At 40.8% G+C, this 26,892-nt stretch overlaps 3 protein-coding genes across 6 annotated transcripts in view; all 3 read left to right on the top strand.

The window, feature by feature from the left end:
• Window positions 1-14: 14 nt before the first annotated feature.
• ZBTB26 (zinc finger and BTB domain containing 26) lies at window positions 15-16,058 on the top strand. Of its 2 annotated transcripts, none has more exons than XM_004048577.5 (2): window positions 15-145; window positions 11,671-16,058. In XM_004048577.5, exon 2 carries the CDS (start codon window positions 11,681-11,683, stop codon window positions 13,004-13,006), a length of 1,326 nt encoding a protein of 441 aa, XP_004048625.1. In that variant the 5' UTR covers window positions 15-145; window positions 11,671-11,680; the 3' UTR covers window positions 13,007-16,058. The 2 variants fall into 2 exon arrangements, with proteins under 2 accessions (XP_004048625.1, XP_063552843.1); XM_063696773.1 differs by having other exon boundaries at window positions 65-141.
• A 2,149-nt stretch (window positions 16,059-18,207) lies between these two features.
• On the top strand, window positions 18,208-23,575 carry ZBTB6 (zinc finger and BTB domain containing 6). 2 transcript variants are annotated; one of them, XM_004048574.5, is made up of 2 exons: window positions 18,208-18,381; window positions 19,554-23,575. In XM_004048574.5, exon 2 carries the CDS (start codon window positions 19,563-19,565, stop codon window positions 20,835-20,837), a length of 1,275 nt encoding a protein of 424 aa, XP_004048622.1. In that variant the 5' UTR covers window positions 18,208-18,381; window positions 19,554-19,562; the 3' UTR covers window positions 20,838-23,575. The 2 variants fall into 2 exon arrangements, with proteins under 2 accessions (XP_004048622.1, XP_055207840.1); XM_055351865.2 differs by lacking the exon at window positions 18,208-18,381 and adding an exon at window positions 18,388-18,775.
• Window positions 23,576-26,518: 2,943 nt separating this feature from the next.
• Window positions 26,519-26,892, top strand: part of RC3H2 (ring finger and CCCH-type domains 2) — a 56,446-nt gene continuing 56,072 nt past the window's right edge. For both annotated transcript variants that reach the window (XM_031014655.3, XM_031014654.3), the window contains exon 1: window positions 26,519-26,880. The gene's annotated coding sequence lies outside the window, so the exon portion shown is untranslated. The remainder of the gene's footprint in view (window positions 26,881-26,892) is intronic.

Raw genomic sequence — 26,892 nt, 5'->3', positions numbered from 1 at the left:
TTGTCTTTGTCCGGCCAGGGCTGCCCTTCCGGTTCCGTTGGGTCCCCCTTTGGCTCGGGTTCCCTGCCCCTCCCCCTTCCCGGAGCCCCGAGGGGCCGGAGCTCCTGGCGGTGCCGGATCCTGACGGCGGCCTTCCCCCGGGTCTGTAAGTGCGGAGACGGCCGGAGCGGCGGGCTGGGGTGCGGGGTGTCTCAAAATGGAACCCCCCTGGGGCCCTGGATCAGCCGGGACCTGCACTGGGATGGGAGCCGAGAGGCTGGCCTAGGCCCCTGGGGACTTGAGGAGCCCTTGGCCCGGCCCACGCTGCGCCCCGCCCCTTTCCCTTCCCTGTGACTGGAGTGGGGAGCCTGAGGATGCCCCTGGGACCGCCTCATAGGACCCCAGCTGAGGGCCCAGCAGTTGGCTTGGGGGCCTGACTCTGGCATCTTATAAGAAGCGCCAGAGGTGAGGCCCTAAGAAAACGAGCCTCGGGAGCCAGCCCAAGACCAGGCATTCAGTGCCAGTCTTTGAGAACCACTGTGAGTGCTAGGTTACCCTTTTGCTGGGGTTTTCTCCTATTTGGCCACTGGTCGCAGCACCTTTTATATTACTGGCGCTATACCAGACACTGGAGATTCGCAAGATATTGTTCCAGTTTTCAGGATTAAGTTTGGGAGCCAGATCTGAACAAATAAGTACTCCTATGTGTGTGTATATATATATATATATATATGTATGTATGTATGTATCAGTCACATATGTGTTAATTGCTCAAGGGGCCGTTGCTGAGAAGGCTTTAGAAAGAAAGTGATGTCTGAATTGTACTTGGAGAGAGTAAAGTGTTGAAGAGTTTTTCAGGGAAGACAGTTGCAATACTGTGGAGAAATGACTGAGCATAACTTGTGTGGGAAGAGGAGGAAATGGGGGGACTCCTATGCACAGAATGGATATGAGACTGGGAAAGTCGACTGAGGTCCAGATGGTGAATGGTGTAATCCTAAAGGAGATGGGTAGTTTTTTGAAGAGTTCGGAACAGAAGATTGATATGGTCAGATTTGCACTGCAGGAAATCATTTTGTTCTGTAGAAAGCCCATAGAGAAGGGACTTTCTATTAACTGCATTTAGACTTTTTAGCTAAAAGTTGGGAACTCTTATCGGAGATTCTTTTGAAGGGGTAATGGGATCAGCCTAGTGAGAGGCAAAGAATTCCTGAAATACAGTTATAATGGTGTCATTGGTAAGGAGACAAGTATACTGGAGATGATTATGTCAAGACTCCATAATTAACTGAATGCTGAAGAAGTGAGAGGGACCAAATCTAATTCTTGGGGTTTAGACCTCTGAGCTGAAGGATGGTAATGCCATTATCAGAAATAAAGCCATAAGCTTAGTGTAGATTATGAATTCATTTTTTGGACATGTTGAATTAAAGGTCTAATGAGACAGACACATAGAGCTGTCCAGCATGGAGTTGGAAATGCAAATCTTTAGGTCAGCCTAAACATTGTAGCTAGAGGTAAAAGTTTGAGTTATCAGCATAGAAGTGGAAACCATGGGAATAGCTGGCATCAGGAAGAGAATTTTGAAAAATAAGGAAATTTGGCGGGGCGGGGGGTAATGCTTGCATTTATGAAGCAGAAAGAGGAATTGGAGCTAGTAGTAGTCAGCAGTAGGCAATAAAGTGTAGGAGTGCAGGGTTACAGCAAGCAAGAAGACCCAGAAATCAAGAGAAGGGAATTTCGAGGAGAGACCACTGGATCAATTCATGCAGAGCATCTGGAGACTTGGGGGAGGGGAGAGTATTGCATTTCTTTATGAAGAGGTCATTAGTGACCTTTTAAAAAGCAATTTAGTACAGTGATGAGGTGATACTCTATGAAATATTAGGTACCTCAGCTGGTTTGGTGTTAAATGGGAATAAGGATAGGACACATTTAAAGCATTTCACAAAGAAAATTGACAGGCTTTATTTGTATACCTAACACATGCTTATAGGGTACATACCAGACACTGTTCTAAGCTCTTTAAAAAATTAAATCATTTATTTTCCATAACAACCCTATGAAATAAATTACTATTGATAGATGGGAATATTGAAGCAGAGTGGTTCGAGTTTACACAGAAAGTAGTTGAGCAGGGTTTTGATCCTAAGAAATATGGCTCCAGAGTCCATGGTTTTACCCACTGCTCTATGCAGTGACTGAATATAGGAGCCAAAGGAGTGGGAAACATTTAAGCAAAGAGAGGCTCATTGATAAGAATGGAGAGGCTTGGAAAGAGACCCAGGTTGAGAAGAAGGTAAGTAAAGGATTTATGTTTGATATGTTTTTTATTTCTTTCTTCCTAAGTCTGTTTCCACTCTCTGCCAATTTAGGTTACTTTCTTCCACTTTCATGCTTTCATTTATCACTTACCATCTGTAATCAGATCTTTTCTTCATATCCATCCAGCTCGTGGATCCTCACCTTGATGTCATGCAGGCTCCTCTGGCTCAAGACCAGACTCATGATCATGCCCTCCAATATTCCCTGCTTTACTGAATGACACTCATCAAAGATATCCAGTTACAGAAACCAAATATCTTGGAGTCATCTTGACCCTTTCCCCACACTGGTCACCAAGCCCATCAGTTCTTTGTTGGAAATGTCTCTCAAATCTGTTTCCCCTCTCCATCCATATTATTGTTTTCTCTCTTCAGGCCCATGCCATTCTGTCTTGATCTGTTTAGAGTAATCACATACTAAAATGCTTCCTTGTCTCTATGTTTACTGTTCTCCAAGCCATTCTCCATAAGAAATTTTTTTGGCTTATTGAAGTTTAGACAGTGCATGAGTGCAGGCATCAGGCATTTCAAGTGATAGGGAAGTATCCTAGAACAGGTATTTTTGAGTACCTTGAATTGAGATTTAGTTTGGTTAAGTTTGGCCATGGGGATTGGGATTTAGGGATTGTTAACATAGGGAGGTAATAAAACGTTGAGAAACAGAAGACAGGCTTTTTGAAAAAAATAGCAAAAAATTGGAGACTTAGCTTTGAAAGAGATACTTACCCTTATACAATTTAGTGAAGCCTCAAAGAACAGACCAGCAAAACAATGGTGGAAAACAGATCAATAGTTAAGTAATTTGCCCACTTCCACATAACAGTTCAAAAAAAAAAGAACTAGGCCGGGCGTGGTGTCTCACGCCTGTAATCCCAGCACTTTGGGAGGTGGGAGGCTGAGGCATGACAATCGCTTGAACCTGGGAGGCTGAGGTTGCGGTGAGCCGAGATCACACCACTGCACTCCAGCCTGGGCAACAGAGCGAGACTTGGTCTCAAAAAATGAAAAAAAATCAAAAGAAGAATTAAATCTATATTCATCAACATAAATTGCTTTCAAAAACAATGAGTGAAAAAAGTAAGTTGCAAAACAATATGTATACTTTATGTATAAGAAACTTAATTAAGTTATACTTTCTGTGGCTAGACATATAGAAGTATTGTTTTTAAAATGCCAGGAGGGGCCGGGCACAGTGGTTCATGCCTATAATCCCAGCACATTGGGAGGCCGAGGCGGATGGATCACTTGAGGTCAGGAGTTTGAGAACAGCCTGGCCAACATGGTGAAACCCCATCTCTACTAAAAATGCAAAAATTATCCGGGCTTGGTGGTGCATGCCTGTAATCCTAGCTACTCAGGAGGCTGAGGCAGGAGAATTGCTTGAACTCGGAGGTGGAGGTTGCAGTGAGCCAAGATTGCACCACTGCACTCGAGCCTGGGCAACAGAGCAAGACTCCGTTTCAAAAAATAATAAATAAATATATAAATAAATAAACAGAATGCAAGGAGGGAGAGTCAGGAAGGATCAAACTTAAACTGAATACCGAGTGGTAGGCAGTTGATAAGGGGAATTACATCTAAAATCTTCAAAAATTTTTCAAGAAGAATACATTCTGTATATATTACTTAAAAGTTGAAACAAAAGCTTGAGAACTTGGAGAGTATCGTGTCATGAAAGTTACCTAAAAGAACAACATTAAGGTTTATAGAGAGAAAGGCTGTAGTATAATACAGCCTCTCTAGAAAAAGAACATATCATGTCAATGAGGGACAAAGATTTCCAAGTAGTTTTGAGTGGTAAGTTGAAAGATAAGGGCACTTTTATGAGACAGGTGAGGAAGCAAACTGATACCTAGCTTAGGAATTTATTATACAGATAGAAAAATTTTACTTGCCAGTACTTATTAGAAGCATTTGAGAAAAGAAACTATTTTCTCACTGCCTGTAGTATAGCAATTTACATTGTCCCACCTGGAATATTCAGTAATTAGTCATTTTTTACTATCCTCATTTGAACAAAGGGAAAATTTCAAATTAGTTATAATTGTGGAAGGATTGTATAAATATAAACGAAGAGGAAGTGAGAATATTCCCATTACATTGATGTTTGAGAAATATCATTCAAAACTTGCTAATAGAAACTCAACAGTGTTCAGATTTAATCTCAGTAACTGAGGCAATAGATAATAAAGACCTGAACTATGGCAATGATGTAAGAATGGAGGAGTGAGGAGTTGGTGATCAATCTGAGGAAAGAATTAACAAAATATGATGACTGTGTCTCTGATATACCTGATCAGTTCTTTACTTTCCTTCAGTTACAAGAAGCTTGACTATAACCTACAATTATCTGAGTGATTTTTATGATTATTTTGAGTAATTACTGCTATAATTAGAAGTTACCTACAGTTGGGGATTGTGAAATCAAATATATTCATAATTTTTATTGTCTGCTTTATTTGCAAATGGCATTAAGTTTCAGTCCACAAAGATAAATACACAAAAGATGGAAAATAATATAAAGTAAAATAGATGAGAAAGGTATAATAAGGATAAAGGCATAATATGCAATCAGGAATATGACTAATACATATATGCTTGCCATTTAAGTCTTCTAATTTCATGCAAATTTGGCTTGAAGTTATAACTTCTTTTTAAACATAAACCTTTTTTTGAAGCATAACAAAAACAAAAATATACAAGTCATAAGTGTGCAGCTCAATGAATTTTCTTGGCCTGTGTTTGTGATACTGAATGTAAGGAAGGAAATCTGAAGAGTTACACAATAATTATTTTATTTATTTTTTTTTTTTGAGATGGAGTCTCGCTCTGTCACCCAGGCTGGAGTGCAGTGGCACGATCTCAGCTCACTGCAAGCTCCACCTCCCGGGTTCACGCCATTCTCCTGCCTCAGCCTCCCAAGTAGCTAGGACTACAGGTGCCCGCCACCACACCTGGCTAATTTTTTTTTTTTTTTGTATTTTTAGTAGACACGGGGTTTCACCGTGGTCTCGATCTCCTGACCTCATGATCTGCCCACCTCGGCCTCCCAAAGTGCTGGGATTACAGGTGTGAGCCACCGCACCTAGCCGAGTTACACAATTATTATCCTTGAGATAAAACTGTACCAGCCAGGTGCAGTGGCTCACACCTGTAATCCCAACACTTTGGGAGGCTGAGGCAGACAGATTACCTGAGGTCAGGAGTTCAAGACCAGCCTGGCCAACATGGTGAAACTCCATCTCTACTAAAAATCCAAAAATTAGGCCTGGCGCAGTGGCTCATGCCTGTAATCCCACCACTTTGGGAGGCTGAAGCAGGTGAATCACCCGGGTCGGGAGTTCGAGACCAGCCTGACCAACATGAAGAAACCCCGTCTCTACTAAAAATACAAAATTAGCCAGGCGTGGTGGCGCCTGCCTGTAATCCCAGCTACTGGGGAGGCTGAGGCAGGAGAATCGCTTGAATCCGGGAGGTGGAGGTTGCGGCAAGCCCATTGCACTTCAGCCTGGGTGACAAGAGTGAAACTCTGTCTCCAAAAAAAAAAAAAAATTAGCTGGGCATGGTGCCAGGCACCTGTAATCCCAGCTACTCAGGTGGCTGAGGCAGGAGAATCACTTGAACCCAGGAGGCAGAGGTTGCAGCAAGCCGAGATCACGCCATTGCACTCCAGCCTGGGCAACAAGAGTGAAACTCCATCTCAAAACAAGAAAAAAAAAACTGTACCTAGATTAGTTGTTTCATACCTGGATTTTGGCATCATGCAGTGTAAAACACCAGTTCCAGATCTAACACTTAACACTTTCAACCTCCGTTGGGGTTTACAAGTTATTTATGTTTTCTAAGCTTAGTTTCCTCATATACAAAATGTGGGATAATGGTAATACTTACCTGTAGAAATTTTCACGATTAAATGGGTCAATTTATTTATTTATTTATTTTTCTGTGATAGGATCTGGCTCTTTCACCCACACTGGAGTGCAATGGCATGATCATGGCTCACTGCAACCTCTGCCTCGTGGGCTCAAGCCATCCTCCCATTCAGCCTCCCAAGAAGCTGGGACTACAGGCGCATGACACCACGCCCAGCTAATTTTTGTATTTTTTGTAGAGACGGGGTTTCACCGTGTTGGCCAGGCTGGTCTCAAAGTCCTGAGCTCAAGCAGTGTGCCCACTTCAGCCTCCCAAAGTGCTGGAATACAGGCATGAGCCACTGTGCTCGGCCTAAATGGGTCAATTTAGGTGTAACATCTATACCTGCAATGTAGCAAGGAAGATTAGGTATCATTTCTCTTATTTTTAAATAAAATTAAGATGGTTCATAAGAAACTTTTTTTAACTATTAAAAAAATTTTTTTAAGTGTTTAAAACAGGTTCATGCCTGTAATCCTAGCACTTTGGGAGGCCTTGTGGGAAGACTGCTTGAACCCAGGAGTTTTAGGTTACAGCGAGATTTGATTGCGCCACTACACTCCAGCCTAGGCAACACAGTGAGACCCTGCCTCTACAAAAAATAAAAACATTAGCTAGGTGTGGTGGTGTGCACCTGTAGTCCTGGCTACTCAGGAGGCTGAGGCAGGATGATTGTTTGAGCCTTGGTGCCAAGGCAGCAGTGAGCTATGATTACGCCACTGCATTCTAGCCTGGGTGACAGATGACAGAGTGAGACCTTGTCTCAAAAAAAAAAAAAAAAAAAAGTTGAAATTTGGTTTTATATTGCCAAAACTATTTTGGTAACAAACCCTAGAAAGAAAGCTTTCCCTAGGCGCTGAAAAGAAGATATCATAATGAAGAGCATCTGTACCATAGCCTAGTAATAATTTCATGGGGGAACATTAAGAACTCATTATTCTTCTGTTTTTTGTCAAATGAGCTGTATAAAGTATAACAAACCATTGGTCATTGCCCTCAAATAACTAACAGTCTATTGGAAAGAGAAACTAGTGAAAGGAAACAATTAAGGGATAAGATGTGTGGCCTGGAAATAAGAATTTATCAAAGAGAGACAATAGAGTGAGCTGACACATCCTAGGGAAAACATCCTTTAAAAAACCAATAAATTTTGCTCACATTCTTAGACTACAGCAGATAGATCAAAGCAAACACTTCCCTGAACTATCTGGTTGGCTGCTCTTGTTGATAATTTTCTTGAGAACTGATGGATAGGAAGCACAGTCATGCATCACTTAACAACTGCGGTGTGTTTTGAGAAATGCGTCGTTAGGTGATTTCATCATTTTGTGAATATCACGGAGTATACTTAATGCAAACCTAGATGGTATAGCCTACTACACACCTGGGTTGTATGATACAGCCTGCTGCTCCTCGGTTATAAACCTGTACCACGTGTTACTATACTGAATACTGTAGGCAATTGTAACACAATGGTGTTTGTGTATCTAAATATAGAAGAGGTACAGTAAAAATATGGTATTATATTCTATGGGACCATCATTGTATATGCAATTCATTGTTGAACAAAACACTGTCATATGACACATGACTAAATGAAACTACACTCCAGCTCTTCATCTTTAGAGCAAGGAACAATTGTCTCTGAGGATAGTTGTCTAAAGCATTGTGAGTACTGTCATAATATAGGTAGAACCAATGAATGCTTATTTTGGGGTGTGAGGAGGAAAATACTGATCTGAGGGTTTCATAGGCACCTTCAAAACCAGCTAAATGCTAAAAAAGAATGCCACTTTTGTTTGGCCACTTGAAACAGTCATTTTTACAACTCTGGTTACAAATTGGAACATTCATCACTCCAAATCCAAAATGAGTATTTTAAGCTACTGCAGTTGCTAGAAGTGACCAATGATAATAGTTTTGCTGCTTTAAATTACTGACATTTTCCCTGTATATCTCCTACGTTTTCCCTTCATGTTTGATACTCACTGTCTTTTCTCTGATGTTTCATTTGCTTGTCTACATCGCTCCTCTCTCAATGCAGTTTTTGTATTTATTGTGATTATCGGTACATTCAAAATGTCATACAAGGGGAAAGATTATGCTTTGTTTGTGTTTTTATTAATATACTTGTTACTTCTTCTTATATTGGTGCCACACCAGTTCCCCCTCCTAAATTTCACCTCTCTTTGTTTTTTTTTTTTTTCTTTTTTTTTGAGATGGAGTCTTGCTCTGTTGCCTAGGCTGGAGTGCAGAGGCGCAATCTCGGCTCACTGCAACCTCCACCTCCCGGGTTCAAACAATTATCCTGCCTCAGCCTCCTGAGTAGCTGAAACTATAGGCGCCCGCCACCATGCCGGGTAATTTTTTGTATTTTTAGTAGAGATGGGGTTTCACTGTGTTAGCCAGGATGGTCTCGATCTCCTGACCTCGTGATCCACCAGCCTTGGCCTCCCAAAGTGCTCACAGGTGTGAGCCACTGTGCCTGGCCAGTCACCTTCTTTCAATGCCATTCTCATTCAAATTAACTCCTAAATGTAGAATCTTTACACATTCCTTTTATTCATTCTCTATATCCAGTCAGTTACCAAGTTCTTTGAAATATCTTTTGTTATTTTTCCTTTCGTCTTATTCCCATTTTTATTTCTTTCTAGGCCATCATGGCCTCAGACCTGCAATGCTTCTGCAGACACTAAGCTGGTCTTCCTAAAAACAGTTCTTCCTTACCACTGTCAAACTAATCTGATAGGTTCAACTAATGCAAACTGAGCACTTGCTGTGTATTTAGTGCAGTATTAGGCGATGGGAATACACACTGATTTGAACAGAAGAGGGTTTGGCCAGTAATGGGACAAGCAATGTAGCTGCAATAAGTATAATATAATTCAAAGCAAAAGTAAAGAATGTTTTGTCTTAGAAGATGCAAGTTCCCAGCATTAGATGGAGATGCTTCCCCCTAATACCATGAAACTTGGAGTTTGGATGGGAAGGAATAAGTATTTAATAAAGTGTGTTGAGTGTTACAGTAGAAGTATGCAATGGGCCCAGAAGAGACAATTCTACTCTATTAAGCGGTCAGGGAAGGGCCTCTCAGAGAAAATAAAGGAGTCACAATTGTTTAGAAAGTGGTGTTTTTGTTTGTTTTATTTTACTTTGTTTTTTTAGACAGAGCCTCATTCTGTCACCCAGGCTGGAGTGCAATGGCGCAATCTCGGCTCGCTGAAACCTTCACCTCCCAGGTTCAAGTGATTCTCCAGCCTTAGCCTCCTGAGTAGCTGGGACTACAGGCACATGCCGCCACACCTGGGTAATTTTTGTATTTTTCGTAGGGACAGGGTTTCACTATGTTGGCCAGGCTAGTCTCGAACTCCTGACCTCGTGATCCACCCACCTCAGCCTCCCAAAGTGCTGGGATAACAGGCATGAGCCACCATGCCTGGCTTGTTTTTTGTTTTGGTTTTGGTTTTTGTGATGGAGTTTTGCTCTTGTTGCCCAGGCTGGAGTGCAGTGGTGCAATCTTGACTCACCACAACCTCTGCCTCCCGGGTTCAAGTGATTCTCCAGCCTTAGCCTCCTGAGTAGCTGGGACTACAGGCATGTGCCACTACGCCCAGCTAATTTTGTATTTTTAGTAGAGACGGGGTTTCTCCAAGTTGGTCAGGCTGGTCTTGAACTCCCGACCTCAGGTGATCCGCCTGCCTTGGCCTCCAGAAGTGCTGGGATTACAGGCGTGAGCCACCATGCCCGGCCTAGAAAGTAGTGTTTTAAACTAAGGAAACAAGTATCATTAGGTCTGGAGCCAAGACAGAGCTGTTATGTATCAGGCATTAAGGAATAAGAATAAAACCTGGACTCTGCCATCAGGAGCTGATATCCATTGTTACAGAAGTTAAGATGATAAAGATTGGACTTTGGGGTCCAGATGTGGCCAGGAGAAGCTGGTTGTCTCATCTGACTCTGAACTAAGGGGTTGATTAATACATAAAATTCAGTGAATTTCTTGATGCACTGAGATTATAGAGCTATATCTCAAAGACAGACCTAACATACCTACCAATCTCATAGAAGACTGGTATATAAAGAGAATGTCAATTCATTATGTCATTAGTTTACAGTGACTAGTGGACTGGAATTATCGTGTTGGCATGGCAAATTTATCTTTTCCCTTGAGAGAGACAAATGGGAAGCCAGGTTATGAGAAAATCATTTATGAGAGTATGGAATCAGAACATGGAGACTTTCACCAAAGGAATTGCTATATAAAGGAATCAGTATGCGGACAGTTTGGGGAAAGATACCTTCTCCATTGTTGAATGGGTTTTTCCAGTGTTTACCTTAATTATGATTGGGTTTCATTAATCAGTTTATATTCAAGAGGTTAGTCTTCATCCAGGAGACAATGGGAAGTCACTGAAGGAGTTTAGGCAGGGGTGGGGTATAATCAGATCTCTGTTTTTGAAAGATGTGGTGGTATGAAAACTGTATTAGAGGGAACATAAGCAGGAAGCTAAGGCAACATTTATGAATCAGTTCTAGTAGTCCACATAATGACTAATGATTGATAAATAGGGATAAAGTTTAAACAACAAAATCTAATAGGGATTGATTCTATCTATGTTACCGCTACTCAGATTCCCACCATATAGCTCATGTCGTTTTTCTACATCAAGTATTTTATTTTCTATATAAAGAAATGTTCCTTAAAACGGAGTTTAGATTTTTCCAGAATGGACAGGACAAATAACTTTGTCTTTGCCTAAACATTGTCCCATTAGTTCTGTGACTTTCATTTTATTGCAGAAATACTTGTATGAATAAGTTCATATCAATTTAAACAGAAAAGGGTTTGGCCAGGAATTGGACAAGCAGTGTCAGTGCAGTTGTTTAAAATATAGAGCAAAGAAAAAGAGCAAAGGAACCCATGTTTGCTGTAGGTTCTCTCTTCTTCAGAGACCAGTTTTTACTGAATGATTCCAGAGAGGTGAAAATCTCCATATTAGAGTTCTGAAGTGGGGAGACAATTGCTTTTGCCTTAGAAGAAGCAGGTTCACAATTTTATATAAAATAAGATAATTATTTCATCTTTATTTGTGTGGGTTATGTTTTAGTTTGCTTTAGAAACCTGATAGAATTCTCATTTGAGAAGTTAAAAGATACTCTTGGACTATCCCAAGCACTGTTCTTGTATAAGTATCTTTAAAAGTTGAACGAATGCCAAGCCATTTATACAAATACAAGTCTGCTCTTTAGGTGCAATTGGCACTTGATGTTGATAAGGTGTAATTTTTAACAGCCTTTGAAACCTGTTATAGTGGCTTCCCCTTTCAAGGAAGATTTCATTTGGATACATACAAAACAGATATGACAACACAGATTTGTTTTTGGAAGGTAGATCCAGCTTTCTTAATTGTCTGAGTTTCCTTAAATTCAACCTTTTTACATTTCTGTTCTTTAGGTCTGCCAAAATGTCTGAAAGATCAGATCTCCTTCACTTCAAGTTTGAAAATTATGGAGATTCAATGTTACAAAAAATGAACAAATTAAGAGAAGAGAATAAATTTTGTGATGTTACAGTTCTCATAGATGATATTGAGGTACAGGGACATAAAATTGTGTTTGCTGCAGGTTCCCCCTTCTTAAGAGACCAATTTTTACTGAATGATTCCAGAGAGGTGAAAATCTCCATATTACAGAGTTCCGAAGTGGGGAGACAATTGCTCTTATCCTGTTATAGTGGTGTGCTGGAATTCCCTGAGATGGAACTGGTAAATTACTTGACTGCTGCAAGTTTTCTTCAGATGAGCCACATTGTAGAACGGTGCACACAGGCCCTGTGGAAGTTTATAAAGCCAAAACAACCAATGGATAGTAAAGAGGGATGTGAACCACAGAGTGCTTCTCCCCAGTCAAAAGAACAGCAGGGAGATGCCAGAGGCTCCCCAAAGCAGGACTCACCTTGTATTCATCCATCTGAAGACAGTATGGATATGGAGGACAGTGATATTCAGATTGTTAAGGTAGAATCTATTGGGGATGTATCAGAGGTTAGAAGTAAAAAAGATCAGAACCAGTTTATTTCTTCTGAACCCACTGCTTTACATTCATCAGAGCCCCAGCACTCCCTGATAAATTCAACTGTGGAAAACAGAGTAAGTGAAATAGAACAAAACCATCTCCACAATTATGCCCTTTCTTATACAGGCAGTGATAACATCATCATGGCCTCAAAAGATGTCTTTGGCCCTAATATTCGAGGTGTAGACAAAGGCCTACAGTGGCATCACCAGTGCCCAAAGTGTACCAGGGTGTTTCGTCACCTGGAGAACTACGCCAACCATTTAAAAATGCACAAACTCTTTATGTGTCTACTCTGCGGCAAGACTTTCACTCAGAAAGGCAACCTTCATCGACACATGCGTGTGCATGCCGGAATTAAACCTTTCCAGTGTAAAATCTGTGGGAAAACCTTTTCTCAGAAGTGTTCCTTACAGGATCATCTTAACCTTCACAGTGGAGATAAGCCCCATAAATGTAACTATTGTGATATGGTTTTTGCACATAAACCAGTTTTGAGGAAACACCTTAAACAGCTGCATGGCAAAAACAGCTTTGATAATGCCAATGAGAGAAATGTACAAGACCTCACAGTGGATTTTGATTCTTTTGCATGTACAACAGTCACAGACTCTAAAGGGTGTCAGCCACAACCCGATGCAACACAGGTCCTGGATGCAGGTAAACTGGCCCAAGCTGTCCTGAACTTAAGAAATGATAGTACTTGTGTGAATTGAGTAGGGGCTTCATGCTCACAACTCGAACTGACTGACAATGTGGCAATAGTCTTAGTCTTTTTAGGAGTGATTTTGCTAGTTTGACTTCTCCAAAGCCTCTGTGTAGGTGGTAGGGAGTGAGTCAAAGCACTAATAGACCAGGCAACGTACCACTTGGAGTGGATTTGCCTTACTTTTGCCCTCTCCCATTTTCTGTTTTGAGTTATTTATCTTGTAAAGTCTGTTTTCCTTTCCCAAGGAATAATTCCTTTTGTCTACCTAACATTGACTTATGTCTTAGACTGACACTGTTTTAGGCTTTTCACTAGGCACATTCCGAAGGTACCAACAAGTTAATAATGTCACCTACTCTCCACTAATAGATGCAATGCTAAGAGAAGTGAATAATCTTTCTTAGGTAGAAAATAGGCTGAGATATAAGGTGATATTGCTATTGACCTGAAAATGTGATAGAACTTCTGGTTGCCTATTGATTATTCCTCCATGTCTGATAAATGAATCTGCTTCCTACCATTTGTACTTGTCTTGGAGCTGGCTATAAAGAAGTATGCTGGTTTGTTATGTACTCTTTTCAACAGTATCATAGCCCAACTTCATCTCATTGAATTGTTCACATATACCAGAGTACTCTCTCTTGAGGAACACCTGCAGGCAGATAGTTAGGGATGACTATGAGGAGCATAATCAACAGGGATAGAAGTGCACTTATACAACAGCACTTACATGGGAGGTTTCTCTGGTAGCATGTCCCATAAGAGGCCATATGCTTATAATTAATGTGTAACTTGTTGATGCTTTTGAGATCAGGACTGCTCCAGGCACGCTAAAAATGTGCTAAAGTATAGTGGGCTCTCTAAAAAGAGGCTATTTGGGAGTCTCTGAATTTTGTTTCAGAGTTTAGCCATCAGAAAGGTGAGTTTGGCCATCAGAGTTTTGTCCTGTGCACCATAAAAGTCTCTGAATTTTCATTTCCTCATGTACCTTAATTTCTAAAATGGATGATAAAAGTTAGGTTGGACACAGAAGGGCAATCAAATTTCTGTATTCAGATACCTCTTAAAGGTACACTGTCCCACCTTGCTGCCTTTGATTGCAAATACAAAGTTAATTTTCAAAAAGGAAAAACAAAACAGCTCTTTTTCCTAAAACACATGTTGTACTTCAGACCTAAAATTCTAAGTCTTATTTGTTTCTCACCCATGAGTTAGATTTAGGTAATAGTATTAGTAGAGTCCTTAGAGAATCTTAAAAGGTCATTTACTCCACCTCTTTCATTTTAAATTGGGGTATCCAAAGCCTGAAGAGGTGGCCTGGCCAATATTGACCAAGGTATAACTAAATATGAGCTAGCATCTTCTTCCTTCTTCTCGCTATCCCTTGGCTTTAAAAGATTTAGTACATGAAGAATAATGCATTAGCAAAAAGCTCCTAGTTTGTGTTTCCCCTTTGTGTCTCCCTGTTGGCTTTCTGAGACAACCTGAATTTTGCCAACAAAATATCGCAGAGGGATTTATATTAATTATTTTTTAGTTAGATGAATATTATATTCTTCCCATCCAAGTGAGTGATTTGCTAGGTTTGTTTAGGGAGGGAAAAAGCAAGAATAATGTGAGAATAATCTAAATGCGAAGTTGATTTTGTGTGGAAAACTGTTTATTAGTTTCCATCAGGATTTTCTGTTTTTATTTTTGAGCTATGAGAGTGCATGCAGATTTGAAAAATTAGGCTTGCATAGTCAGAGGGGATCTTCAATTGTTATATTTGATACGTTTACATGTATCATTGTTATCATATGTAAATTATCATCATGTGAGTCAGATGTGAAGTATGATTTTTGTCTTTTGTTCAAATATTTAAAATGATAATACAGTTGAGTGGTAAGACTAATAGGTACCTTATGCCTAACATCACTCATTATATGGTCTAATGATGCTTCCTAGCATTGTGATTTTTACATGATCCAGCCAAAGAGTACCAATTCTATGCAATAGTGAGACTCTACCCTGTCAACCAAACAGCATTTTTTGGTATTTTCTGTCAACATCATTTCTTCACAGGGAAATTTCAAGTTGGAGTGCTTCCTTTGCTCACATTCATGTCTTGTTTTTGTTACTGGTTTGAAGACTAAAAGGCACGGGTTCAAATAAGATTGGTCTCTTTGGTTGGAGACTATTTCTAGGTTCATTCAGTTGTTCAAGAAACATTAGTTAAGCACCTACTGTTGCTAGACACTATGCTAGATACTGAGGATAATGAAGGTAAGATTGATACAGTCCCTGCCCTCATGGAGCTTATAGTCTCATGTGGTCTTAGTGAAACAAAGTCTCAATTTGCTTTTATACTAGAAATAATAAAGAAAGCTGCCTTGCTGTATTTGATCAGTTAAAATCAGCAACTTTGTGCTTTTGTATCAGTAAAACATTTAGTTCTCACCTTTTGAAAACGCAAACCACTGAAGTGATTTACAGTCTCCTCCATTTTTGGCTGGAGAGGTGTTCTGTTTCTGTGAGACATTTTTCTAATTTTTGTGGAACTTGACTTTCCTCCTTCTTTGCTTATACGTGTTTGTTAGATTATATTGCAAAGAAGTCAAGTTACTGATATCCAGTATTTTATAGAGGAAGATGACTTTCAAAACTAGTCATATTTCTGTAGAGGAGGAAGATTTTTAAAACCTTTATCATTCAGCATTTGTATTTTATGGATCCCCAGGAGAACTAAAAAGGAGATGACTCTCTACCATAGTTTGGTTTAAAAAAAATTACTCTGTCAGTTATTTATTTATTATTTAATACTAAAGATAAACTCCAAACTAAAGTGGCTCTGAGGTAAATCAGATATGATTTTAATTTGTTTAAGTTTCTTTATTAGCAGATCTATAAATGGAAGGTGACCAATGTCACTGCTTCTAAAATACTGTCCTAAACAACCCAGAAGATTTTATTTCAGCTCATGAATAGCTGTTCTAAATCTGTTGTATGTTAGACATACTATGAACTACCTCTTCACTTATTATGGGGAAGTTTCCTTAATAAAAAGTGTGACGATTAAAGCTCTGGTGTCATTGGTTATTTTCTCACTCTCCCCTCCTTCTATTCTTTTTTAATTGCTTTACTTTGAATACAGGAAGGTCTTCTTTATGTATAGTCTTAAAAATACCTATTAAGCATGCTGAGCTTGCCTTCAGAAAAAAATACGAATTAATCAGAAAGTTGTTACTAGATTCATTTACTTCCACGAGAACCTGTTGCTGGAGGAGCAGAGCAACTGCCTTTAAGAATTGGTTCAGAAGCGGCCGGGCGCGGTGGCTCACGCCTGTAATCCCAGCACTTTGGGAGGCCGAGACGGGTGGATCACAAGGTCAGGAGATCGAGACCATCCTGGCTAACAGGGTGAAACCCCGTCTCTACTAAAAATACAAAAAATTAGCCCGGCCTGGTGGCAGGGCATTAGTTCCAGCTACTCGGGAGGCTGAGGCAGGAGAATGGCGTGAACCCGGGAGGCGGAGCTTGCAGTGAGCCGAGATCGCGCCACTGCACTCCAGTCTGGGCGACAGAGCGAGACTCTGTCTCAAAAAAAAAAAAAAAAAAAAAAAAAAAAAGGAATAGAATTGGTGCAGAGGCCGGGCACAGCGGCTCATGCCTGTAATCCCAGCACTTTGGGAGGCCAAGGCGGGTGGATCACCTGAGGTCAGGAGTTCGAGACCGGCCTCGCCAACATGGTGAAACCCCGTCTCTACCAAAAATACAAAAAGTAGCTGGGTGTGGTGGCAGGCACCTGTAATCCCAGCTACTCGGGAGGCTGAGGCAGGAGAATTGCTTGAACCTGCTAGGCGGAGGTTGCGGTAGGCCGAGATCGTGCCACTGGCACTCCAGCCAGGACGACAGAGTGAGACTCCGTCTCAAAAAAAAAAGAAAAACAATTTCTTCAGACATATCTTCATTCAGCACAAATACTTGATGCCTACCAAGTGCTAGACTTCGAGAATACAAAGATCAGTAAGCCGCTGTCCTAAATAACTCTGCCTAGATGAGGCACAAATTAATACAGGCGTGTTAAGTGCAATAATGAAGGCAGGAAAAGGGATTACAGGTTTCCAACTGGGAACCAATTATCTTAGGGCAGTTCAGGATGGCTTCAAGGATGATGAGATTTATAAACGGGTTCTTTAAAGATACGTTGGGGAAGGCCGGGCTCGGTGGCTCACGCCTGTAATCCCAGCACTTTGGGAGGCCAAGGCGGCCGGATCACGAGGTCAGGAGATCGAGACCATCCTAGCTAACACGGTGAAACCCCGTCTCTACTAAAAATACACACACACAAAAAAAATTAGCCAGGCGTAGTGGCGGGCACCTGAAGTCCCAGCTTACTCGGGAGGCTGAGGCAGGAGAATGGCGTGAACCCAGGAGGCGCAGCTTGCAGTGAGCCGAGATCCTCCCACTGCACTCCAGCCTGGGCGACAGAGAGAGACTCCGTCTCAAAAAAAAAAAAAAAAAACCTGGGGAAAAGGCTGGGGCACGTCAGAGGAAACAGCTGGGCCAAAAGTTTTGGGAGGGAGGAACGGATTTAAGTGTGAAGCTAGATCCAGAGGTTGGGGCCATCTCCTGATGGGGCATTATCTAGGCAATCTCGAATACGGATCTTTATGATAGTTTCTGCTCTGCCACCTTTCAAGTTGTAGGTGGCCCCAGTAAGGAGAGGAATCGTCCCAGAATAATCCATAAAAGGTCTGGTTACTCTGACAGACGTGCCGTAACCGAACCTCAAACCCCGTCTCCAATTCGGATGTTCAGGAGGACTCACAAAAGGAAATGGCTCGGGCTGGGCGCGGTGGCTCAACCCGGTAATCCCAGCATTTAGGGAGGCCGAGGCGGGCGGATCACCTGAGGTCAGGAGTTCGAGACCAGCCTGGCCAACATGGTGAAACCCGGTCTCTACTAAAAATACAAAAATGAGCCGGGCGTGGTGGCGGGCGCCTGTAATCTCAGCTACTTGGGAGGCTGCGGAGCGAGAGTCGCTTGAACCCGGGAGGCGAAGGCTGCAGTGAGCCGAAATCGCGCCATTGCACTCCAGCCTGGGCAACAAGAGCGAAACTCCGTCTTAAAAAAAAAAAGGGATGGTGGGGGAAAACGGCTCGAGTGCCGAAACTGGGACAAGAGAGATGGGGCTTGCTGGCATTCAGGAGCCTTTCTGTCATTCCAAGAGGGGGGAAGTGAGGAAGGAAGACCGTCTCAGAATGTCCTTCCGGGGCGCCTAGAGGGCCCCAGTAAAGAATAAAGCTGTTTGGCACCGGATGTGTTTTCTTCCAGGCTAAGTCCATCTTCCGGCTTGGGCAGACGCTGCCGCGGAATCCTTGACTCTAGTTTTCTGAGTTGGTGAGTGAGTGCAAAGTAGATTCCTCAGGTGGAGGGTGCCTGAGGAAGAGGAGGAGGAGGAGGAGGAAGCTGGGCTCGGCCCCGGAGTGGCTAATCTGGTGCTGCAACCACTGGGCCGACAGGGCCTTGGCCCTTCGCAGGGTTGCCTCCAGAATACCTGTGTGCTGAACCTGGCATCCGGTTGCAGTTCAGCAGATGTTCCCTGAGCTCCTCCTGCTCTGTGTGGGCCCCTGAGCTCGGTGCAGGAACACAGATGCATCAGGCACCATCTCGCGGTGCTCAGAGAGCAGCTGACTCTCTGGTTGAAACGGGAGGTGGAGTCATGTTAGTTTTACTTGATTTGGGCTTAAAGGAGCCTAATCACTAGCTGAAAAAAGGAACTGGAAACGCGAATGTAAGAAATGTGTATTCGTGTCTTTTTGTCTGGGTAATGATGGAAAAATTTAGTATTGAACGAGGTTCGAGTATGAAAAAGAGAATAGAAGGTGATAAAGCCATAAAGATGGGTTAGAGCCAAATCGTGATGGGTCTCGTATTCTTTCCTAAGAAATCTGGACTGTCCCGGAGGTAGAGAAGAACGATAGAAGATTTAAAGCAGAAAAGGGAAATTAAAAATAAAACAAAATAAAATAAGGGTTGTTAATCCTGGTGGCACTCAGGCGGGTAATCTGGCATACAGAAGAGTGTGGTATAAAAAAGACCTGTTGGAAGACATTGCAGTTGTCCAGGTGAACCGGAAGGAGGACCTGTTGTAGTGGTGGGGAGTAGGAAGTTTGGAGATTACGTTAAAGTTGCTAATTGGATATATTATGTTAAATCAACTTTGTGGTGGTCACAGTGCTTATTATTGGATATTCAAAATTGATAGATTGTTCTTGACCACAAGGCACACAACATTTAGCAAAAGAAACAAGCTAGAAACTGTTTACTACAATTCATTGTAATGAATGTTGTAACAAAGTTATGAAAAATGTGCTATGAGATCATAGAGAAGTGCATTATAAAGTTCTCCTTTTGAGATGGTGGCATAAAGGTTCATAACACCTACATTAGACTTTGAGTCTTCTTTTTCCTAATTCAGGTTTGGGGTTTTTCGTTTGTTTTCACTATTACAGCATGGGAAAGCATTCCCTATCCTTATTACATCAATGTTTGTGTTTTATTTTGCTTAGATTGTGATCATGGCTGCTGAGTCTGATGTTCTGCATTTCCAGTTTGAACAGCAAGGAGATGTGGTCTTGCAGAAAATGAATCTTTTGAGACAGCAGAATTTATTTTGTGATGTATCAATTTACATTAATGACACTGAGTTCCAGGGGCACAAGGTTATTTTGGCTGCTTGCTCCACTTTTATGAGAGATCAGTTTTTACTCACACAGTCAAAACATGTCAGAATTACCATCTTACAGAGTGCAGAAGTTGGCAGAAAATTGTTACTGTCTTGCTATACTGGAGCACTTGAAGTTAAAAGGAAAGAGCTTTTGAAATACTTGACTGCTGCCAGTTACCTTCAGATGGTTCACATTGTGGAAAAGTGCACAGAAGCTTTGTCAAAGTATCTGGAAATTGATCTTTCTATGAAAAACAACAACCAACACACTGACCTGTGTCAGTCTTCTGATCCTGATGTTAAGAATGAAGATGAAAATTCTGATAAAGACTGTGAGATAATTGAAATTTCAGAAGATAGTCCTGTAAACATAGATTTCCATGTTAAAGAAGAGGAAAGCAATGCTTTGCAGTCTACAGTAGAGAGTCTGACATCAGAGAGAAAGGAAATGAAGTCACCAGAGCTGTCTACAGTAGACATAGGTTTTAAAGACAATGAAATTTGTATCCTTCATGTAGAATCCATCAGTACAGCTGGTGTCGAAAATGGGCAGTTTTCACAGCCTTGTACCTCTTCAAAAGCAAGCATGTATTTCTCTGAAACACAGCATTCATTGATCAATTCTACAGTTGAGAGCAGAGTGGCTGAAGTTCCTGGGAATCAAGATCAGGGCTTATTTTGTGAGAATACTGAAGGAAGTTATGGTACAGTGAGTGAGATTCAGAATCTGGAGGAAGGTTATTCACTGAGGCACCAGTGCCCCAGGTGTCCTCGAGGCTTTCTTCATGTTGAAAACTATCTGCGCCACCTTAAAATGCATAAACTATTCTTATGCTTACAGTGCGGAAAAACATTTACACAGAAGAAAAATCTCAACCGACACATTCGAGGACACATGGGCATACGGCCCTTTCAGTGTACTGTGTGCTTGAAGACATTTACTGCCAAAAGCACACTTCAGGACCACTTGAACATACACAGTGGGGATCGGCCATACAAATGCCACTGTTGTGATATGGATTTCAAGCACAAGTCTGCTCTCAAAAAGCACTTAACCTCTGTCCATGGCAGAAGCAGTGGTGAAAAACTATCTAGGCCTGATCTCAAAAGGCAAAGTCTACTATAATTATAATCACAGACTTGTTATATAAAGTTTGTGTTATTCTATTATGCAAGTCTTTCTGTAGAGATGCAGCATTTGTAATATTTCATCCCCCCAGTCTTTGTTTCTTATATTTTGTCAGCTTACACATAATCATTCTTTCTGAACTTCTAACAGTTCCAAAGTTATGGGAGGCACAGTAAAGCTGATGGGATTCTGTCTCATCTCATACCTTACATATAAGTCTCAGTAGTATCCCTAGAGAAATAGTGTTCCTCTCTTATATATTCTTGATTCTAGTGACAAAGGATCCAGCAGTATTTGCAGATTCTGATTTGGAGTCTCTAGGTAATTGATTTAAGTATAAAATCCAATCATATAAAAACTTTAATGAATTAGGATAACAAGAAGAGAAAATAAAGGTAAAAACACTATTATCTGTTTCTGGTCACTTTAGAACAGATGGCACTAAAAAAATTTTTTTTTAAGTTTTTACCAGCTGTTCTTGGATTCCAAACTAAACACCAAGATACTTTTCATTTTAAAATGTATAAAGTAACAATTCAGATTCACTTGGGAATAGCAGAATTTTTTTATAAAGGGTTAATAATCCTTAAAATACTTTTATTTCCATGCCTTATTAGTATACATACTTAAGAAATGGTTAATTGGGCCCGAGTTTCTTGATTTTATTTAATACAATCGGATTTAATAATTTTGTGGCCAGTAAAATTATACCATTGGCATGAAGCTGTGAAAAATGAGAAATTCTACCTTTACCAGGGATAGCTGTTCTACTGTTTTAAAAGTTCCTCTCTATTTTATTTTTTATTTAACATGAAGTAAAATTGAAATTTCTTCTTGGTGTATAGTTCTGTGTATTTTAACAGAAAGATTTGTGCACCACTACTGCAGTCGGTACAGAACAGTTCCTTCACTCCCAATAGCTCTCTCATGCCGTCCCTTTGTAGTCAGCTCCTTCTAGCTCTAATCCAGGCAACAGTTCTCCGTCACTATTATTTTGCCTTTTCTGGACTGTCATATAAACAGAATCTTATAGTACATTCCCTCTTGAAATGCTTTTTCACCCAGCATAATGACTTTGAGGTTCATCCATGTCATTTTAAATTTTGAATTGGCAATATATATTCTAGCTGTTACTAGATGAGCAATTTAAAAAGGGGTAGCTATTAGTGTTGTATTTTTTCATTTACATTAATGTAATTTCCATTCACTATGTGTTGATAAAAATCTTAACCATCCCTAGAGTTTTATATTTCCAAAAATATGCCAAAAGGAAAACCATGACTGTATGATTATTTTAGCGAGAGTCATATTTGAGATGGTGTTCCGAGCCATAGTTCTCTAACATCTCCGTCTACATATAACACAAAACTTTTAAAAATTATTTTAACAAAGATTAAAATATACTGCAGGGCAAATAATATTCTCTAAAACACAGGAACTGCTTTTGGTAAAGAAGACTGACTAGATGCATCTTTCTTTGAAGCTGTTCTAGTCCTCCTCTAGTTAACTTAGCTTTATGTAGAATTTCTACTGTATTTCTATTGAAGCCCTTCTGTATTTTAAAATGTAATATACTTTGTACCATTTATAAAAATTGTGTGATGAATGAATCACATGTTCGTTGTTATAAGTGTTAACCTTTTTTTGACAATTTTGTGGGAAAGACATTCTCCACTGAATTTTAACTTTCCTTGAGACTTTCAAGAATGCAGGTCTCGTTTGATGAAAAAACCGACTTCATAACCCAATGTTACTAGTTAGCGACATTGTGCTGAACTTCTCCTTGAACTTTTTAACTTTATATGTAAAATAACTTTGATCTTGGTCATTTGAAAGATCATTTCCAGGTCAAAAATTCCATGATTTTATAGTTAATTCTTCCTGAGAACAGAAGAGGGGAAAGCAAGAGAGGACGGTTTTGTGTCTTTATGAACTTTGTTACTTAAGTACTCCATTGGAGACATAGTTTTTCTAATTAGTGGATCTTTTTCCACTGGAAAGTGTGATAGCTCATTGCTAACTTTTCATTCATAGCTCATTGCTTCCATTTGACCTAAGATTGGCCATTTGTTGGTGTGAAAATATTTTCTTTTCAGAAATAGTTTACTAGTGATTGAAGTACTTTTCTTATTTTTGCTTCCTATTATAAAATGGCGTGGGGGGAAGGGGGAAGGATGGAGATGGGAGGAGAGGGTAAAAGAATAGTACTCTGATTTTTTAGGAATTAGTATCTACTATCTTGGATATTTGAAAAAAAATTAGTTGAAACTATGTTTAAGTTTTATGTGTGCCTTGTAAGATTGTTGTAAAATTTTTTGTGAGCACTTTGAGATTTTTGCTGGGGGAGGGGTGTTTTGTGAAAGTGAGGGTTATTATTTATATTATTTATTCCTGTTCAGTAGCACAGAATGATCTCCAAACATTCCTAGGAGAGTGTCTGTTTGCATGATATGTCTAAAAATTTTCAGGAAAATGGAATCTTTTTTTAAAGTTCAGGTATGACAAAGTACAGAATTTATTCATTTAACATATTCACATTTAGTTTGTGTTTCTGATATGACAGAAAAATGCAAAGTGTTTGAGTTCAGCCTCTTCATTTACTCCATTTACGTATAAAAGATCTTGAAAAGGTAGTCGTTACTTCGTTGTAAGAGAAAAAACACTTGCCCTTTTTCCTGGGATGTAACTATCTTACATGTTTACATAAGAAATAATAAACTGGAGGTGGGAATGGAGAACAATGTGTTTTGTCTTCATCTTTGAATTTTAAAGGATACAATTTAAAGGATACAATTTCTCCTGACTATACATTAATCATTCATCTAGCAAATACTTCCTGAGTCCTTACAATGAAGTATAAGTTAGATATACAGACAAAAATTCCTGCTCTTGTGAAACATCTTAGTGAAGGGAGACAAACAGTAAACAAGTAAGTAAAATGCATGTATGTCAAATTTTGAGAAGGAATTTGGAGAAAAATCAGGAATAGGGAGTACCAGAGAAGGGGGATGGAATTGCAATTTTAAATATGGTGGTCAGCGCCGGGCGCCGAGGCTCAGGCCTGTAATCCTAACACTTTGGGAGGCTGAGGCTGGCAGATCACTTGAGGTCAGGAGTTCGAGACAAGCCTGGCCAACCTGATGAAAACCCTTCACTAAAAATACAAAAATTAGCCGCGCATGGTAGCGCTCGCCTGTAATCCCAGCTACTTGGGAGTCTGAGACAGGAGAATCCCTTGAACCTGGGAGGCGGAGGTTGCAGTAAGCCAATATCGCACCGCTGCAGTCAGCCTAAGTGAGGGAGCAAGACCCCGTCTCAAAAATAAATATGGTGACCAGGACACCTTTGAAAAATCTCGGATTATCAGAAATATATATTCTCCTGTCTAGTGAAATGTAAATATATCCAGTAGAATACAAAAATTTGGCCTGGACTCGTGGCTTACGCCTGCAATACCAGCACTTTTGGAGGCCGAGGCAGGCGGGTCTTCTGAGGTCAGGAGTTCAAGACCAGCCTGGCCAATATGGTGAAAACCCGTCTACAAAAATACAAAAAAGAAATTTAGCCAGGCATGCTGACGAGTGCCTGTAATTCCAGCTACTGGGGAGGCTAAGGCAGGAGAATTCCTTGAACCCAGGAGGTGGAGGTTGCAGTGAGCCGAGATCACGCCATTGCACTCCAGCCTGTGTGACAGAGTGAGACTCCGTCTCAAAAAAAAATGTACATATATGTATATATAATGTGTATGTTTATATGTGTATATATACTTATATGTATCTATATATGTGTATATATACTTATATGTATCTATATATGTGTATATATTTATATGTACATATACATATATGTACATATATGTATACGTGTATACATATATGTATATATGCACATATATGTATACGTGTATACATATATGTATATATGCACATATATGTATACGTGTATACATATATGTATATATGTACATATATGTATACGTGTATACATATATATGCATATGTGTATAATATATGCACGCATATATGCATACATATATGCACGCATATATGCATATATGCATATGCATACATATATGCACGCATATATGCATATATGTATATGCACGCATATATGCACGCATATATGTATATATGTATATGCACGCATATATGCACGCATATATGTATATATGTATGCATATATGTATATATGTCCATATATGTATATATGTGTGTATATATATACACAGTAGGGTGGAAAACAAATATGTACATGTAAATTACCTATCACTGTCCAGTTGAAATTACTGAAACAATTATTGGTTGTTAGTTCTCGAGGCCTGGCATATGTTTCATAAAGAGAAGAGAACGAAAAAGATAATGTGTGGAAGAAACGTCTTCGATGTGGCCAATGAATCTTTTTTCAAAAACATTGATTTTTGCCTGTCATTCAGACAAATATAATAGGTAATAACTATATATTTTGTTAAAACTGTAGAAGCAACCTTTCCATATTCTAATTTATCGTAGGTTTACTTCGATATTTTTGTTGTTGGGCATCTGATTTCACATCGGAAAGTGCCTTGAGTTTAATTACAAGTCATGGTCATTTTTTTTCTTTTTTTTTTGTTGAGACGGAGTCTGGCACTGCCCCCCCGCCTGGCTGTAGTGCAATGGCGCGGTCTCGGCTCACTGCAACCTCCGCCTCCCGGGTTCAAGTGATTCTCCTGCCTCAGCCCCCCGAGTAGCTGGGATTACAGGTGCCCGCCACCACACCCGGCTAATTTTTGTATTTTTAGTAGAGACAGGGTTTCACTATGTTGGCCAGACTGGTCTCTAACTTCTGACCTGGTGGTCCACCCGCCTCGGCCTCCCAAAGTGCTGGTATTACAGGCATGAGCCACCGCGCCGGGCGTCATGGTCATTTTCTAGCCTACATTCTTTAGTTTCTCATCAGTAACAAGGGGTACATTGTATCTGCCTTCTAGGATCACTTTGCTAATTAAATGAAATGTAAATAAAACTAAAATATTTAAAATTAAATATCACCTAACACAGGACCTGCCTGACACATACTAAGTAGTTTATAAATGTTAATTCTGATATCCCTATTCCAAGTCTGTTTCATCTATAAATTATAAACTGTAAGAATAATTCTTACCTTAGTTCGCTGTGTAAAAAGCTTCAACAAATATTTGAGATATGATGCCAGAATTTGTGTTTAAATTTTTTATTTTTGCCAGCTTTTGAGGAGCTCAGAGCTTTCTTCTCCCCCCTCCCCCCCACTTCGGACTCTGTCTAGAAACAGAGTTTTCTCTTTAATAAAGAAGTGAGATGTGGAAGTGACTGCCAAATACATGTTTTCTTCTTGTTTTTGTAATGGGGAGATTACTTGACATCTTTGTAAAGGGATTGAGGGATCCTGTCAGCATGTCATCACAGGAGTGTGAAGAAGAATGTGACACAGATGTATCAGATTCTGCTCAATGGATTCCACGCTTTTCACGAAGGGAGTTAAGACACTCGCTCAAACTAGCGTCTAGGAAGCCGGCTCAAGGCGCAGATGAATGTGCAGGGAATTTCCCATCAATCCCTTCGGCTTGCCTAGTCCTTCTCACAGTACCTCCCACAGTGCTCCGGGGCTCCCTTGTCACGTGATCGGGGTGGATCCGCTGAGGCAGAGGGAAGTTGATGCGCAGTTTGGGTGGCTGGGGCTACTACGCTTTCCTTCCAACTCCCGACTCCCGGGCTTGCGTAATCTCGCGTTAAGTGGGGAGTAACTTCTCGCGAGAGCTAGGTCGGGATCCCTCCAGGTCCGCCTCCGTGGTGAGGAGGAGGAGGAGGAGGAGGAGGCGGAGGTGGAGGGAGAGGGAGGAGGAGGAGGCCCCGTCGCGGCCTTCGCCGCCGCCAACGGGGCTGTCCCTGTAGCTCCCGATGGAGTTTGAGGTCGTGAAACCTCCGCCGAGCTCTGCCCCGGCGAGACGAGGCGCCTCCGTCGCCAAGCCGCGCCGTCGCGGGGCTCCCGGGAGCGGCCCTTAGCGACCCCGCCCGGGCCCCCTCAGGTAGGGCGGGGG

The sequence above is a fragment of the Gorilla gorilla genome, chromosome 13 (genome assembly GCF_029281585.2).
Source record: "Gorilla gorilla gorilla isolate KB3781 chromosome 13, NHGRI_mGorGor1-v2.1_pri, whole genome shotgun sequence".
Taxonomy (NCBI): domain Eukaryota; kingdom Metazoa; phylum Chordata; class Mammalia; order Primates; family Hominidae; genus Gorilla; species Gorilla gorilla.
The sequence above is the reverse complement of the archived record's forward strand: the minus strand, read 5'-3'. Positions and strand labels throughout refer to the sequence as shown.